This window comes from Hemicordylus capensis, chromosome 3 (genome assembly GCF_027244095.1).
Source record: "Hemicordylus capensis ecotype Gifberg chromosome 3, rHemCap1.1.pri, whole genome shotgun sequence".
Taxonomy (NCBI): Eukaryota; Metazoa; Chordata; class Lepidosauria; order Squamata; family Cordylidae; genus Hemicordylus; species Hemicordylus capensis.
This window is the reverse complement of record NC_069659.1, coordinates 93,700,940-93,713,922: the sequence shown is the minus strand read 5'-3', so window position 1 is coordinate 93,713,922 and position 12,983 is coordinate 93,700,940. Positions and strand designations below refer to the sequence as shown.

The window sequence follows — 12,983 nt, the reverse complement described above, 5'->3', positions numbered from 1 at the left end:
TAGCATCCCTTAATATACCAGTTCGAGGCTGGAACCTCCGTCTGAGTTCAGAGAACTTTTGGGAAACTTCCCTTCTTTTTCCATGTCTTTTTCCATCCTCAAAGTCTTTACAGATGTCGTTGTAGTACTGCTCCTTGTCTCTTCTAACAGCTTTCTGAAATGCCCTATTAAGTTCTTTCCTGGGATCTTTCTCTTTCTTGACTTTGGCTTCTCTCCTCTTCTTGGCAATTTCCACCCTCTGTTCTGACATCCATTTTGCTCTCATCTGTTTCTTGGCCTTTGGCAGTCTCTTTTCACATTTGTCCTTAACAATTTCTTTGATTTCATTTGACAGTTCCTCTGGTTCCCTATCAATAAGGTTCAGAACTTCAAAGTGGTTCCTAATGTTCTCCTTGAAAATGGTGGGTACATTCTCAAGATCATATCGTGGAAGCTGGATAGCTTTGTGTTTCTGCTTTATCTTAACTTGGAACTTGCACATGAGCAGTTCATGATCTGTTCCACAACCAGCCCCCTGCCATGTTTTTGCTGTTATTACTGAGCTCTCCCACCTCCTTGCACCAATAGTGTAATCAGTTTGATTTCTGTGTACTCCATCTGGTGATGTCCATTTGTATAGGTGCCACTTTGGTTGTTTGAAGAATGTGTTAGCAGTGAAGAGATCATTGGCTTGGCAGAAACTAAAAAGTCATTCTCCTGCTTCATTTCTGTTTCCTAGGCCATACAGTCTGGCTGTGTGTTCATCCTATTTCCAACTTTGGCATTCCAGTCTCCAACCACCACCAGCACATCTTGCTTTCATGTTCTGTCAATTTCAGACTGAACTTGAGCATAAAACTCATCAACTTCCTCTTCTGCATCAGTCGTTGGGGCATAGACTTGAAGAACTGTCATGTTAAAGGGCTGTCCATGAAATCTAATTGATATTAATCAGTCACTGACCGCATTGTACCCAAGTACTCTCATTGCTATATCCTTCCTGACTATGAAAGTAATACCGTTCCTTCTTTGTTTTCCATGTCCTGAGTAGTAAACAGCATGATTTTCTGACTGAAAGTGTCCTATTCCAGTCCACTTTAATTCACTGATATCCAAGATGTCAATCTATAGTCGATTCATTTCATCTTTCACTGTTGAGCTTCCCCATATTCATGCTTCTTATGTGCCACGTTCCCATTGTAATTCTGTCTTTGCAGCTTCTGATTTTCTTTTCCTGCATGGCAACATCAGCCACTAGACATCTAAAAGTCTTTAATCTAACTGTGTCATAAATGCCATCAGTACTCTGAGAGATCCTCAGCTCTTTCTCAGTAGCATGTTGAGTACCATCTGACCTGAGGGGCCCATCATATGGCACTACATCGACAATCTTTTTTTTTTTTTTTTTTTGTCTATTCATGTGGTTTTCTTGGTAAAATACGGGAGTGGTTTACCATTGCCTTCTCCCGTGCAGTTTGAAATGATGCCTTTGTCATTGTCACTGAAATGATCATCCACCTCCAGCACCTTCCTATATCACTGCTGCCCAATATAGGTGCCTGCTTGCTTTAGCTTGGCAGCTGGGATGACCTTCACACTTTGGGTGACCCTACTGGGAGTATACCTCCTGGTATACTTCATTTATCCTTCCCAGGAACACCCCCACAACCACCACCATGATGAGGCAGCATAGCAAGACTTGGGGCGGGGCGGGGGGGGGTGTAGCAGTGAATAACTAGACCATAATTTCATTCTTGATTTGGCTGGGGCTTTGCTTGTAGTGTTTGACATAATGATGAATGACACCCTACATCTATTGATCATTAATAAGGATAATTAAAATGTGTTTTATTTATAAGAAAACATTGAGATTCTGTGCCCAGTATTGCAATGACTGCCTGCATTTAGCTTTCTGTCCAAATATTCATTTTAAGAGCCCTGACCCAACTGTACACTAAAACTGTATGACTTGCAAAATTGTGTGATGCTATAGTGCCTTAGGTAAAAGGGGGCTGAGGGAGTATTTAAACTGTATATTTGGGCTGTTATGATGGGGTGGGTCGGTTAATGTGAGAACAAAAAAGCCTAGTGTTGTTCACTGCCTTTCTCCAGCACAGTTGTTAATAAAGCAGGAAGCTCAAGCCACCTATGCAGTGGGAGGAGGAGACAGTGTGGATGATAGTAGTAGGAGAGGCTCTTGTTCTTCTTCCTCACTCCGGCCTTGAGCAGTGGTTGTGTATGAATGATTGGGTGATTAATTTAGTGATCTTTATCATCTCGGGGAGCTCCCTTCAGCTCCTGGGAAGCTGGATTTTAGCTCTGCTCTGGGATGGCCACCAGTTATGGAATTGGAGGTGGAAAAATTAATATGTGAAATGAAAACAGGTAAGGCCCCAGGATATGATGGTATTAACCCTGAGGCTATTCAGTTGGATATTGAATGGTGGGCCCCTGTGCTGGCCAGGCTTTTCACCTACACAGACTCCACTGGACTAATTCTGAAAGGGTGGAGTACGGCTGTTATAGTGCCAATTTATAAGAAAGGGGAAAGAAATCTTCCCTCGAATTATAGGCCTATCTCACTGCTAAGTACAGTCAGCAAGCTGTATGCTAGGCTCCTTTGAGCCAAACTTCATGCCTGGATGGAGGATGAGAGTGTTTGGGGGGATGAACAGGCCGGGTTTAGAACTGGATGATCTACCACTGATCAGGTCGTTATCCTCCAACTTCTGACTGGAAAATATGGAGATAAGCCTGGGTCAGCTTTGTATGTGGCTTTCATTGATTTTAAATCAGCGTTTGACTCTATATCTAGAAGACTGCTTTGGGAGAAGCTAGCTCAAAAGAACATCGATAAGCGGCTTCTTTTTTAATGCAACAGCTCCATGCAGGCTTGAATATCAGGATTAGATGTCATCCTAAAGGGGAGCTTTCACAACCTATATCTACCTATAAAGGAATGAGGTGGGGATGTATCCTTGCCCCTTTGCTTTTTAATTTATATCTCAATGACTTGGCCCCTTGTCTAACCGATTCCAGCCTACATTCGCCATCTGCAGCAGGTGTGTGTATTCCTCTTTTTCTTTATGCAGACAATGCTGCTATTTTAGCCAGGACTCCGGTGGGCCTGAGGCGAGCCTTGAAAAGATTGGCCCTCTACTGTAGAGCCAATTATCTTTTGATCAATTATTCTAAATCTGAAGTAATGATTTTTGCAAGGAGACCGAGGCAGTTAAGATGATCGATTGAGGATTAACAGTTAGAACAGGTCTATACATATAGATATTTAGGTGTGACCCTGCAAGCAGGGGTTTCATGGAAGGTGCATATAGATCAAATCCTTATGGCACGGAGAAGTTCTCTGGCTATCTGGAAATTTTTCTATTTTAAAGGAGGTGAGATCATTTTGGCCACCTTGAAATTATTTGTGGCCAAAGTTAGGAGCCAGCTATTATATGGGGCACAACTTGGTCCTTTTCCTTCATACAAGTCTATGGATGTGGTTCAGAATGACTTCCTTAGGGCTCTACTTTGAGTACCTAGATGTGTCTCCAATGCATTGTTAAGGTTTGAGTTGGTTGTTCTGCAGATCAAGCCTGGTTGTCTATTTTGACCTATTGGCTTAAAGTCAGATTTTTCCCCAAGGATGGATTTCTCTTATCTTGGCTGATGTATTCCAGCCAACTTGGGCCTGGGCTATTCAGGACAAAATTGTCTCATTGGGTCTGTCTAACCTTGTCTTGTTAAGTTATGAACAGGCTAGGCAGATTCTGAAGCAAAGACTCTTGGACTTTGAAATTCAACAAGAACTCTCCCGAATCCCTGATTGTACTAAAATGAGGTTGGGTTTGAGCAGTTCTAGTTGGGGCCCTGCTGCCTATTTGAATGCTTTGAACATGACATGTTACAAGAGGGCATTTTTAAGAGCAAGACATGACATGTTACCTTCAGCGGCACTCTCGAGGAGTTTACTGAGTATTCCTAGGGAGCATAGATTATGCCCATGTGGTATGGGGGAAGTTGAATCCATCCAACGTGTTTTGTTGTGCTGTCCATTATATAGAGATTTAAGATGCTCCTTACTAACTCCTCTTCTGACGCCCTTCCCAGGTTGCTCAGGAGATTTTTATGTTTCTTATCTTCTTGTCGATAGAACTTTAGATGTCACCTTTAAGGTGGCAAAATTTTGTTTTATTGCAGGATTGTTATGGCAGCGAGTCCTTTTTGATTAATTTTAAATTTTTATTTATTATTTATCAATAAATAATTTTTATATATTTATAAATGTATGTATATATTTACATATTTTCTCTTCCAATTGTATCTCCCTATGTTATGATGTTTATGTCATGTTATGCTGACCTTGGGTCATAAATAAAGAATTACTTACTGTTCCTCCAGTAGATGTACAGGCATGCTCACAATTATTGAAAGACATAAGGAAGACCCCCTCAGTTCACTCTGCTACACTTGTCCTTCTCTAGGTGAGTCCAATGGTTAGCATATGACAAGGCAGACCAGGTCTTGTCTGGTTCTGTTGATCATATAGATCTTGGTCAGATCAGCTAGAAATCAGGAGAGCTCCCAGGCTGAGAACTCGGCATCCACTAAGAAGAATGAGATATTGCTACAGCAACAGCTACCGCAAACTGAGGCCTTAAATACTGCAGACCCAGGACTCCTGTCTCAGAGTCCTCCCCTATCTTCCAGGGACTGCAGAGGCTTAAAGGACTTAGGGATCTATTCTGCAGGCATCAGCTACTACAGTAGGAGTGTGTGTGTGTGTGTGTGTGTGTGTGTGTGTGTGTGTGTGTGTCCCCACTGCAGAGGGCTGAGACTCCAGGGAATCCTCTGAATCAGAGGACAAGGGCAATGGTGTATCTTCAGGATGTGGCTGAGCTGGTGACTCTAAGGCATCTTGAGCTTCATTCCCTGAACTGCTGCCTCATTCCCTGAGCCCTCATTCTCATTCCTTATCCACCCTTGGCAATGTTGGCTGCAGGATCGGATTCATGGCAACACCTGCACTCCCTTTCAGTCCAATCAAAAGATCACAGGATCAGGGAGGATCTCATGGTCAGATGAATGCGGAATAGAACAACTTAAATTTTACAAACTGCATGTGATATGGGGAGTAGTTTGTGTGTAGCCTGCTCCAGACTGGGACCCACGGGGGTACCAGTAACGTTGTGTGGTAAGGGCATCAGCAAGAGTCCAATCAGGACCATGGACAGTTCACTGTTGAGTTGGGCAGATGCAAATTGGATGTCAGCATCAAAGACCAGCAAGTTGTTGACAAGTTCAGCAGAAGTCTAGACTCTAGAGCCAGCTGAGGGCATAACTGTCCTGCTGTCAGGTTAGTGTCTCTGACTACGCCCTTTCCTGGGAAACTGTCTGAACTTAAAGGGATTGTGCCCTGTCTCACCAGTGCAGGCTCCAAGGGAGCGGGGAAGCCTCCATCTGCCTCTGGAGGTGGTACAGTAGCTGCAATGAGCCCTCCTGCACTGTTGAATGTTGAGAGGCAAACCATCTCCTCAAACCATGAGTGGAGCATTATTGACTTCTGGGGCTCCCCTCCTATGGGAGTCTCTGGTAGGGTGGTGCCTTCTGGGGATGGCTCCTGCATCCAGTCTTCCCCACCCTCTGTGCCCATGATAGTGTGTGTGTGTGTGTGTGTGTGTGTGTGTGTGTGTGTGTGTGTGTGTGTGAGAATACGTATGTATCAACATGTGCATGAAAGCCAACAGGCCTAGCCCTACCATGAAGCAAGGTGAAGCAGCTGCTTTAGGTGGCAGACTGTGGACCAGTTCCTGGGGCAGCACAACAGCCCGCCCAGCACTCCATATGCATGTGGATGGCCTGCAGAAGATGGAAGGCAAAATGCCTCTTCCCTTCCTAACAGAAAATGAAGAGCATTGTAAAGAAGAAAAGTATGCGGTGTGTGATTTTTAAAGGGGGGAAATGGAGAAAGGATAGGAAATGGAGAGTTGCCATTTAGTGTTCCACCTTAGGTAGCAAAATCTCATAATGGACCAGCACTGCCCATGGGAGGAGAGCTGGTCTTGTGGTTGCAAGCATGAATTGTCCCCTTTGCTAAGCAGGATCCACCCTGGTTTGCATTTGAATGGGAGACCACATATGAGCACTGTAAGATATTTCCTTTAGGGGTTGGGACCACTCTGGGAAGAGCACCTGCATGTTTGTATGCAGTTCAAAGTTCCCTCCCTGACATCTCCAAGACAAGCTGAGAGAGATTTCTGCCTGGAACCTTGGAGAAACTGCTACCAGTCTATATAGACAATACTGAGCTAGATGGGCCAATGGTCAGACTAAGTATATGGGCAGCTTCCTATGTTTCACTGAACCCAGAAAACAGACATCCCAAAAGTGTTATTGTTACACACTCCCAACTTCCAAGCAGTGATATATTTCAGGGACAATGTTGCCAGGTTTAGTTTCCATTTGGTAAGTGAACTTTGTAGACTTACCATATCTTACAATATGTAAGGTTTGCTTTATTACCTACTATATAAGCAGAATAAAGCAGAAATATAGCGGCACTCCATCTGTAGGCAACAGGTCCCCAGAAAGCAATTTGTGCAGCCCCCTGCCCTTCCCCCAGGCTGCACCTCCAGCTAATGCCAGCTAGATACTCTCAATATCTCTCCAAACATTCAAAAGAGATTCCTAGCTATTAGGAGACCATCTTCTGTCACTAGCTCATATTGATAAAATATCAGCCACCATCTTGAACTAATAGCTAGCAATTCACATAACAAAGGATAGATCAGTTAGCAGCCTTAACAGTATTTTGCTTCACTTCAGGAAAAAAGGAGTCATTCTTAAAGTTTCCACTTGTTCAGTGAAGGAGAAAGGATGTGAATTGCCTTGGCTATTGACCCTAGCCAACTGCAAATATATTTAAAGACATATATAAATACTGTAGTCCAGTTTTCATCAGAGTTGCATACAAGATAGTTATCTTACAATGCCCTCTCAGGGCAGTAAACTGCAACATTGATTATATAGCTGTTGCTTTTAAAATATGTCTGTTCATGTTCATGTATACTTTGCAACAACTTTGGGATGTTTGTGAAAGTATACAACCTTCTGAGTGGGTGTTCATCTAGAAAATGAATTTGTAGAAGTTGTTCAGTTTGAACAAATAAATGAACTACAGAAACCTGGAGGTACCTTCCTGGGCCACCTAGAAATAGGAGAATTGGGGAGGTAAGCATAATGAGTCTTCACAAGAAGTGACAGTACCAAATGTCAAAACAGCCATCCGAAGCCAATTAAAACACTTTCTCTAGATTTCAGAAGTCTGAAGAGATGAAAGGTCCACTCCAGTAGGTGCATGGATATACCTTCAGAACATTAGAATAGCAAGTCTTATTATTTACATGATAGAAAGTGGGTTCAGTAGACCACACTATCACATCTGAGGGCAAAGTAGTGTGAGACAATATGGAAGACTTTTCATCATTACTGAACTATCATGGTCAGAAATAAACTGGCAGCTAGCTTCAGCACATGATATTTTTAGTGATTTTTATATGATTAAACCAATATTTATAGTCACATTGGTTCTAGTGGGAAAGTTAAATTCTAGGGGATTTTTTCACTGAAATGTGCTGTTAATATGAAAACCAGACAATTGCATTTTTCTGTTGAATTATGAAGTTATCCATCTAAGTTATCCCAATTAGTGAATTGTTGTGTGGGACGTTCTCTGAATGTGCAACATGTGAAGGCAATGCATGACAAACATTCGACCCAGCTGCCCTTGAGAACTGCAAGGCATGCCTGTATAGCATGCCTGCACAGTTTGAATAGAGTCTTGTTTCAAACTGTGCAGGTACACTGGTGCATCTCGCAGTTCTCAAGGGCCGAATGGCCAGGCCCAGTGGCCGCTCCTGCTCCCACTCCACCCACCACCACAACAGGGGGGATGCCTGCTGAACTCATGCCGCACCCACCCCTGGCCGCGCACATGGCAGCTAGAATGACTGGCAAGATCAGTGGTTCAGCCTCATGGCAGTGGCAGATAGGGCTCGCGGGGGGGGGGGGGGCTCGTTGGGGGGGTGGTCCAGATGCCCAAACTACCTAGGTGCACCACAGAGGGCAAACCAAGTCTGGGCAGTTCTGCGTTGCCACCATGTGATGATGCAGTTGCCAACCAGTAGTTCTGAGAAGAAAATGGAAAGCCATTCTTCAAGAGGGAAAGATGTTGCTGGGCTGGATGTGGCTTACACATTACACATATGGCTATACTCTGTTCAGCCCAAGTTGGGATAACCTCATATCTGCCCTTGCTGTGCTAAAACAAAATCCTCTGGTGGCTTTAGCCCTATTGCTGAATGTGCTTAAAGGTGTGTTTACATATATACATGTTTTGTGTGACTGATTGACTGATGGTACATGTGTAAACTGTACACATGAACCTGGGTACAAGTCTCTCAAATGCATGGTACAAATCGAAAGTGTATATGGATTGAACATAAAGTGTGAATAAGTATATGTGCATATAACATGTGAATACAGCTTTTGTTTTTTGTTTTTTTAAAATCCCTTGTAGTCCAGGATCTGGCCTATGTGAATAGGCAAGATTTGGATTGGGTTTGAACCAAAGTATCAGAGTTTGGTACTGTCCACTTTGGGTTGGGTTGCATCCCAATGAAAGCTGGATCAGACCAAATCTGAAGCCCTGCACTTACCAGGCAGGCCTGCCAACCGCACCCCCCCCCATCTCTACATGTACATGTACACGTACATGTACACATACACATAGGCCCCAATTGCAATAGAGCAGCAGCTACAAGGCATGTCTTATGTTTTTAAATGACTACTATTTTTATTTTCTCCTCAGTAGTCCTGGGAACAACACAGATGATCCTGGAAATTGTAGTATTTTCAGGGACTAATGCATATATTCATATTGAAGAAGGATTTACACTCACAGGTTGGACCCTGTGTTGCCTCAGTAGGGAAACTAAGGGGTCTGCAATTCACCTTAGGAATTGCTTCAGGTGAAATGTGTATTGCATGAGGCAATACATGCAGACCAATATTGTTCTGTATGTATTTTCAGTGGACTCCAATTGCCCCTTTTGTCTAAAATTTATAAGTACCAAAAAAGTGAAATTACAAAACAAAATTGTATTTTAGAAAATTAAAAGAATAATATTAACAGCTTTCACTCCTGATTTTTTCCATCTCAGCACATAAAAACTTGTTTACATGATGCAAATCAAGCGTGTGTTTTTTTAAAAAAATCTTGCCTCATATGATGACATTACTACCCAAGCTGAAAATTTGAAAAATGCTAATGGTGAAATATGGAGTCATCCCTGTAATGTGTGTACTGTTCATTCATTAAAAAGCCAACAAAAAGCTTCCTACTGAAGTGACTACCTTTCTTTTGGTGCCTAGATCGAGCAAGGAGCAGCATGGTCTCCACAGAAAGTGCCTCCTCCACATATGAAGAGCTAGCAAGAGCATATGAACATGCCAAGATGGAAGAGCAGCTGCGGCATGCCAAGTTTACCATCACGGAATGCTTCATATCAGACACCTCATCGGAGCAGCTTACGGCAGGGACTAATGAATACACAGACAGCCTAACCTCAAGCACCCCATCAGAATCGGGGATCTGCAGGTTTACTGCATCACCTCCCAAACCTCAGGACGCAGGGCGCGTGACAAACATGGCAGTTCCAAAGGCACATCGGCCAGGTAAGTGCCCTGAGGCTACCCTGCAAGTTCCATCTGTTCTGACTCACTCTCTGCATATGTTATGATTCTGAAAGTTTCTTAATGCCATCCCTAAAGAGATAAAGGGACTTAACACTTCTACTAAGGATTTCCAGAACAAATACATATTTTGTTTTATTAAGCAGAGGTGTAGTAGTCCCAGATAGGTGAAAGGCAGTCCTGGCCACCAAAGTCTCATGATACAACCATGCTCTGATTCTATTAAGTATGTGATCCATATCCATTTAAAACACAACACACACACACACACACACACACACACACACACACACACACACTGTGAGAGCTTTTTTAGAACTGATCTGAAAATACTTTTTTTTTTAATTGCAAACATTTTCAGCAGTGCCAAAACAACCTTTCCCCTTGTTGGTGACTCTTCAACAATATATATGCAACTGTCCTGTTAGTTTACATTGTGCTAACTTGTATCTTCATGTAGCCAAATCTGATGGAGTACAGCATTGTCTTGGTTTGGTAGGGTCACCCATGTGAATGATCCAGGAGTCAGGAAAGGAACAGTGACCAGGAAGTTTTTCACACAGGTATTTAAAAACCCTTTAGCTTACATCTCCTCTGGAATGGAGGGGTTGCATTCACATATCGGGCAGATTTACCCTGAAGTCCCTGCGAGCTATCGGGGAGCACTTCACCCACAATTTGGGTTTTTCAATGTGCATTAGAGTGCAGCCCAGTTTATATCTAGGGTAAAAAAATCCACTTTTTTTGGTCGGGTTTTTGAGATAACTTTAGATTGTCAGTAAAGCTTTGTCGAAAACTCACAGTAAAGTCTGCTGTGTTGAGAACTCCCAGGGGAAACAATAGTGCCAAAGAGGGCCAAAATGGGAGGAAATTTGCCCAACTCAATTTTTTCCCCCAGCTCACTGAAATGGCAAGTTTCTGCCAAGAAGAAGAAAAAAAAATCCAAGTTGTAGATCAGAGGTTCTCAAACTTGGGTCCTCAGATGTTAATGGACTTCAACTCCCATAATCCCCAGCCTCAATGGCGTTGGGTTGGGGATTATGGGAGCTGAAGTCCATTAACATCTGAGGACCCAAGTTTGAGAACCTCTGTTGTACATTATTCATTACCGTTTTGTGCCCTTTCTATCCTCAGTGAATATTATTCCACTGCTACTTTTCTCAGGACAGCTTGGCTCATTTGAAATCTGTCTTTTTGAAATGCAGAACTCTAAGGTAGTCTTCCTCTTGCCCAGTCAGGCCATTGAGAATGACTTCTCAGTTATGACCTCAACAAAGACAACTGTGTTCTCCAGATTGAGACTTCAATATTGCTTTATGTGCTGGAGTAGAGTCAAGGCCAGGCAGTAACTTATTTGGGCAGTTCCACCCATCCTGATTTGGGTGGGGCATAAGTCCTCCTCATTACATTCTTGGTACTTACTGCAGGATTGTCCCCCCCACCTTCATTAACAGATAAAGAATGATGTGACAAAGCAGTTCCATTTCACTGATCTCAAGAGAATTCTGGAAAAGTTCAGAGATGTTGACTGCAAATAGATGCAATACATTTCCCTGTCAATATTGTTCTTGTACTTTTGCATCCATCAACACAGAATTATTATAGGTATCTGAAGTATAGAAAAATGAAAATGTAAAAAATTCAAGAGAACCGAATGTCTTGGGGGATGGATAAGGAACCAACACATGAATCCTTCCATGTTCAGATCATTTCTGGGCCAAGTTATAATTCACTGTATGACAGAATTAGATGATTGCTTCTGCTTGTTCCAGCTCAGTTCCTAATAGAGCGAAATTGCTACTGCTAGTTTCCCCCTTTCATAATGTATTTATTTATCAAATGTCAGAGAGGGTATCTAGTGCTGTTAGGCAAGTCCTGGTTTCAGTTTCCTACTGTGGGTATATAGTGTATGTCATGTAAATGCAGGAAAAAGATAGCATCCAACATGGGGCAGTAACTTGAAGTTATTTTGCTCTGTAGTTCCAGATACAGTGTGGTTTTAATTTAGTGAATTTGCAACATATAATGAACTAATTGGGCTTCTGCAGGATTTTTTTTTAATGTGTGCAAACAGTGCCTTATATACTGTGCTTTCTTATTCCTTGCTCAGGGCAGATATAACTAAATATGGTAGCTTTGTGGCAAATTCCCCATCCCCTCCCTGTAGGAACAAAACAAATGATTCCATCACATGGCACAAAGGAAGCTGCCATATACAAGGTAATACCACTGGTCCCTCTAGATCAGTATTGTCTACACTAATTGGCAGCAGCTCTCCAAGGTTCTAGGCAGGAGTCTCTCTCAGCTGTACCTGGAGAAGCCAGGGAGTGAACCTGGGACCTTCTGCATGCAAATCGATGCTCTGCCATGGAGCTACAGCCCCATCCTCTAAGTGGAATATCTTACAGCAAACATTGCTCACATGTAGTCAGTCACCCATCCAAATACAAACCAGGGCAGACTCTGCTTAGCTCCCCTTGCCCCATATGTCAGTATCAGGATGGAAAAAGGCACAATGTGATGATATGTCACTTTTTCATTATTACAGGAGCGGGGATTAGAAATGAGATCCCTGTGAAGGTGCAAGCCCATAGTTTTTGGCTGTATCTAAATCCACTCTCAGAAGTCCAGAGCTATTGTACTCCAGTTACAAAGCCATTACTTAGAAAATGCAGGTATTCAAAGAACGAAGGTTGATAACTGTAGAGAAGGAGACCACTGCCTAAAGTGCCTTTCATCATCTTCAGGATGCAGATATTTGGCCGTATCAATTACATACTACAGAAACAAGTCCTTGGAGGAAAGTTGATGCTTTCCAAGAATCCCATACAACATTATCATCAGTTATTGAATTAATTATTCAAATGCTGGTCCAGTCATCTCATATCTATTCTATAAAACGTGATTATCCTAATACTTATTGAGTACAGGAGAACTTCATTATACGTGGATTCTATATCCTCGGTTTTGCGTATTCACGGGTATCTAATTGACACCCAGCTTCATTATCCATGGATATGAACAGGTTAAAACCCATGCATCCACTATTCCTAGAGGGTTGGAAGTGACCACAGAGGTCATTTCTGGCTGCTGTTTTGTCCATGGGAGCCATTTTGTGCCTCATTTCAGATGTGTGTGTGTGTGTGTGTGTGTGTGTGTGTGCATGTGTGTGTTTGAAAAAATCCATGATTTGGGGACCATTTGGGGCATGGCGGGGGGCATTGCCAGATGCCAGAAGACCTGTGAAGCAC

General features: G+C 42.8%; 1 protein-coding gene across 4 annotated transcripts in view; it reads left to right on the top strand.

Moving 5' to 3' along the window:
- Nucleotides 1–12,983, top strand: part of DSCAM (DS cell adhesion molecule) — a 579,300-nt gene that overhangs the window by 539,546 nt on the left and 26,771 nt on the right. For all 4 annotated transcript variants that reach the window (XM_053310684.1, XM_053310683.1, XM_053310686.1 and 1 more), the window contains one exon: nt 9,412–9,714. In XM_053310684.1, the coding sequence (XP_053166659.1) occupies nt 9,412–9,714 (303 nt within the window). The remainder of the gene's footprint in view (nt 1–9,411; nt 9,715–12,983) is intronic.